The sequence below is a fragment of the Rhincodon typus genome, chromosome 3 (genome assembly GCF_021869965.1).
Source record: "Rhincodon typus isolate 14 chromosome 3, sRhiTyp1.1, whole genome shotgun sequence".
NCBI lineage: Eukaryota > Metazoa > Chordata > Chondrichthyes > Orectolobiformes > Rhincodontidae > Rhincodon > Rhincodon typus.
The window spans coordinates 7,026,673-7,031,010 of NC_063334.1; the positions used below are offsets into that span (position 1 = coordinate 7,026,673).

Here is a 4,338-nt window from a genome sequence, read left to right on the forward strand (position 1 = left end):
CCCTCCCTAACTCCCCACCTACACTCACCTTTACTGGCCCCATCCCCGCCTCTTCGACCTGTTTGTTTCCTCTCCACCTATCCTCTCCTCTATCCCTCTTCTATCCGCCTCCAACTCTCTCCCTATTTATTTCAAAACCCCCTTCCCCTCCCCCTTTTCTGATGAAGGGTCTAGGCCCGAAACGTCAGCGTCTCTGCTCCTATGATGCTGCTTGGCCTGCTGTGTTCATCCAGCCCTGCACCTTGTTGTCTCACCTATTTTCCAAGGATCTCTATCCCTCTGCTCCCTTCCCATTCATGTATCTGTCTAGATACATCTTAAATGACGCTATCGTGCCCGCCTCTACCACCTCCGCTGGCAGCATGTTCCAGGCACACACCACCCTCTGCATAAAGAACTTTCCACGCATATCTCCCTTAAACTTTTCCCCTCTCACCTTGAAATCGTGACCCCTAGTAATTGAGTCCCCCACTCTGGGGAAAAAGCTTCTTGCTATCCACCCTGTCTATACCTCTCATGATTTTGTAGACCTCAATCAGGTCCCCCCTCAACCTCCGTCTTTCTAATGTAAATAATCCTAATCTACTCAACCTCTCTTCATAGCTAACGCCCTCCATACCAGGCAACATCCTGGTGAACCTCCTCTGCACCCTCTCCAAAGTATCCACATCCTTTTGGTAATGTGGCGACCAGAACTTCATACAGTATTCCAAATGTGGTTGAACCAAAGTCCTATACCACTGCAACGTGACCTGCCAACTCTTGTACTCAATACCCCGTCCGATGAATGAAAGCATGCCATATGCCTTCTTGACCACCCTATCGACCTGCGTTGCCACCTACAGGGTACAATGGACCTGAACACCCAGATCTCTCTGCATCAATTTTCCCCAGGGCTTTTCCATTTACCATATAGTTCGCTCTTGAATTGGATCTTCCAAAATGCATCACCTTGCATTTGCCTGGATTGAACTCCATCTGCCATCTCTCCGCCCAACTCTCCATGATTGAAGAAAGAATAGCACATTCCAGTGCAAAGTTACACAGCCAAGTCATGGTAAGAGTGTCCACCAAAGCATTACCTCAATGTATAAAGAAATTATACTGATATACATCCCTGTACATATTTATTAAACAGGGTTTCTTATTCTTGAAAGGGAAAAGTAAGGATACTGCACTATTGCACAGATCTCAGACAGAGACTGTACCTTTAAGAGAGCTAGATGGCATCATGCCCGTGATGTTCTAGTCTAAGCTAATCTAATCCAATCTCCATCTTCCTCCAAGTTTGCGTAGTCAGTGGTTAACATCGGTTAGTAGATGAGCTAATTATGCAAATAATGTAACTGTTCTAAATAAGGACAGCACCCAGATTCTATATTTAAGTCAGAGGTGTCATATTAGCATACATTGTTTTTAATAACTGTCCACATATCTGACTCATTATGAACCTGACTCTTCACAGTATATATTATATGGGCTAACATATAGAAAACCATGAAGTACATCATGCTGGCAGCAAGCAATTACAAAAGGTATTATTGAACCAGCTGCGGTTTTCTTTTAATCCAAAAGCTTCACAGTAACTTTTACAAACATGAACTTTTTAGTTCCTTGGTAAACTAAGTTTCAAACTTGCCCGCATCAGGTCTCTCTCTCCATCTTTTTGATGATCTCAAAGACCCCAGGGATGGAACTGTTGCAAGGTGAATTCAGGGGGCATAGCCTAATTTTGTAGCTAATTACAGCTGGAAATTCTGAATTTTCTTGCTCAGATACTCATTCAGCGTTCATATGGCTGGACTGACTGTTGGCAGCTCAAGAGATTCAGTACTTTAATCTCAGCTGTTTTATTGCTGTCATTTGGAAATATATTAGCATTTTGCTAAGCGTCTCTAACCATCAGATTCTCACGTTAACTTTATAGGTAAGATCTCTTAGTTTATGTGTAATTTTTTTTAAATCCCAAAGTGACCAGGAATTGAATCTTTAACTTAACTTCTACAGAGTCACAGACAAAAGAAACAGCATATAATGACAGCTGTTTACTCAGAGTATTAAATAAACTTAATGGTATTAAGAAGTGCAGAAAACATTCCACAATTATCTATTCTGATAACAGGAGACACAGGTTTCTCATAGACTGCACAGATAAAATGGGTCAGTCACCGGCCCCACGTTGCCTGTCCTGATAACAGTAATCACAGACCTCACAAAGCCTGTTTTGATATCAGGAGCCACAGGTCACTCAAAGTCTGTCTTCTAATGGATTTCAAACTGGAGACAAAGGCAAAGGCAAAACAGTTTGAATCAATAAAGCATAGTTTGTTAGTAATAAATAAGTGCAGAAATTATTTTGCAATTGTCTGCTCTAACAATGTGACTTTTAGTAGCCTGGTGCATTCTTTCAGAGCTAGAAAGCTAACAGTTTAGTTTACAAAGGAATGGACCACATAAAAGCTGCTGAGGACAATTATAAGATTGTTAACTGCATCCAGGTATATTCCTGCAAGTTTCATCACATGAGCCCCAACTACGTGCTGCATTCAAACAGATTATTTTCCCATTTCCAATATTTGTATAATAAATAAAATTCTTCAAAGCGAATTATAAAAGAAATATGAGCTTTAACATTTCTATTATTTCTTTCCTTGGACTGCTTGAAGCAGTATCTAGCAGATTAATCTTTAATTCTTGGAAACCTGCAAACGATCCTGGATGGTTAATATCTCCTGACCTGGTGAATGGACATTCTCACAGATACGTACCACCACAAGGGGGACGTTTGCAGACTCTTGTAGCTTCTGGTTTCTCACCATCACATTGGTCATTTGGACGACATCTGACCTGCCTTTGTTCAATTCCTTCCCCACACGTAACAGAACACTGCAAGTAATTAAATTTAAATAAATAATGGAAGGAGCAAGCAAAACAATTTGTAACACCTTTCCCAGCGATGGATCAGTACTCACCAGCTGTGTACCTCAGTGCTAAATGAAAGCAGTCCTATATTCCATGGTGTTCCCTAAAGTTATATAGTACTGTACTCCAGTGTTATACCACAACAGACTTGCATCTACCCAAACCATATCCCAGCTTTGTACAATAACTAACCTGCACCTACCAATGTGTATCCTCATATAATACAGTGACATTTGTACCTTCACAGCCCTAAGTCACATTGTTACAGGTATCTACTCAGCAGTATTGATAATTCTGAACTTTTTTATTTCTCTATTTTTCTAATTTATTCCTATCATCTGTGATGCTGGACTTCTTTATTTCTTTACTTTTCTAATTTTTCTTTTCCTAAGCACTTGTACGGAAGGATCTATACTTAGGTGTCTTTACACTTAACATAGCGCTGTAAGTGGTGACTTCTAAATTTTTCACCGTACTCATTTGAACACATGTGACAACAAAGCTAATTCAATTCAACTGAATTGCCTTTGAGAATGTGAATGGTTGTCTAGCTATCCTTTCTTTCTTCTTGTAATGGGAAAGCACCACATTCTCCTTTTCATGTGGTGTCGGTACGGTCTGAGAAACCATAAAGCTGATTTTTTTAGAAAATTAAACACTTACAGCATGAGGTGGTTATAGATCATAGAATCCCTGCAGTGGGGAAACAGGCCCTTCAGCCCAACAAGTCCACACTGACCCTCACAACATCCCACCCAGACCCATTCCTCGTAATCCACCTAATCTACACATCCCTGAACACTACAGGCAATTTAGCAAGGCCAATTCACCTAGCCTGCACATCTTTGGACTGTGGGAAGAAACCAGAGCACGCAGACGAAACCCACACAGACACACAGAGAGTGTGCAAATTCCACACAGACAGTCGCCCGAGAGTGGAATCACACCCGGGTCCCTGGCGCTGTGAGGCAGCAGTGCTAACCATTGAGCCACCACACCACCCCTATCATTATTTTAATTTTCATTCATGCCCAACATGAGGTGCAACTCCATAACACAATCATTAGCACATCTTGGGATTCAATGAATTCATTCATTTTTTAAAATAAATTTTGTTTCCTTTTCAGATGAAGCCGGCTTGCTCACTGACCTCTAACCAGGGTCCCGTCTTCCATTGTGCCGGGCAAGGTTTTCGATTACAAGCTCGACGGTTTTCCAGGCGCTCTCCAGTGCAGTACTTACTGTGCACTGACCGGTTCCTTCCATTGGTCATTTCTACACAGCGAACAGTGCGGAGTTGGTATCCAGAACTCCCACAGGATTTTGTGCAGTGTTCCCATTCATCTGCTATCCAACTAGAAGGGGTAACATTAAATAAAATGAATTCCTTGTAATATTCTGTGCATTTAACTGGCT

At 41.6% G+C, this 4,338-nt stretch overlaps 1 protein-coding gene across 1 annotated transcript in view; it reads right to left on the reverse strand.

Annotated features, from left to right (window-relative positions):
* Positions 1-4,271, reverse strand: part of LOC125482840 (A disintegrin and metalloproteinase with thrombospondin motifs 3-like) — a 12,287-nt gene extending 8,016 nt beyond the window's left edge. The window contains exons 1-2 of the mRNA XM_048595372.1: positions 4,073-4,271; positions 2,769-2,886 (exon numbers count right to left, since the gene is read on the reverse strand). Coding sequence (XP_048451329.1) covers positions 2,769-2,886; positions 4,073-4,195 — 241 coding nt within the window. The 5' untranslated portion in view covers positions 4,196-4,271. The remainder of the gene's footprint in view (positions 1-2,768; positions 2,887-4,072) is intronic.
* Positions 4,272-4,338: the final 67 nt, after the last annotated feature.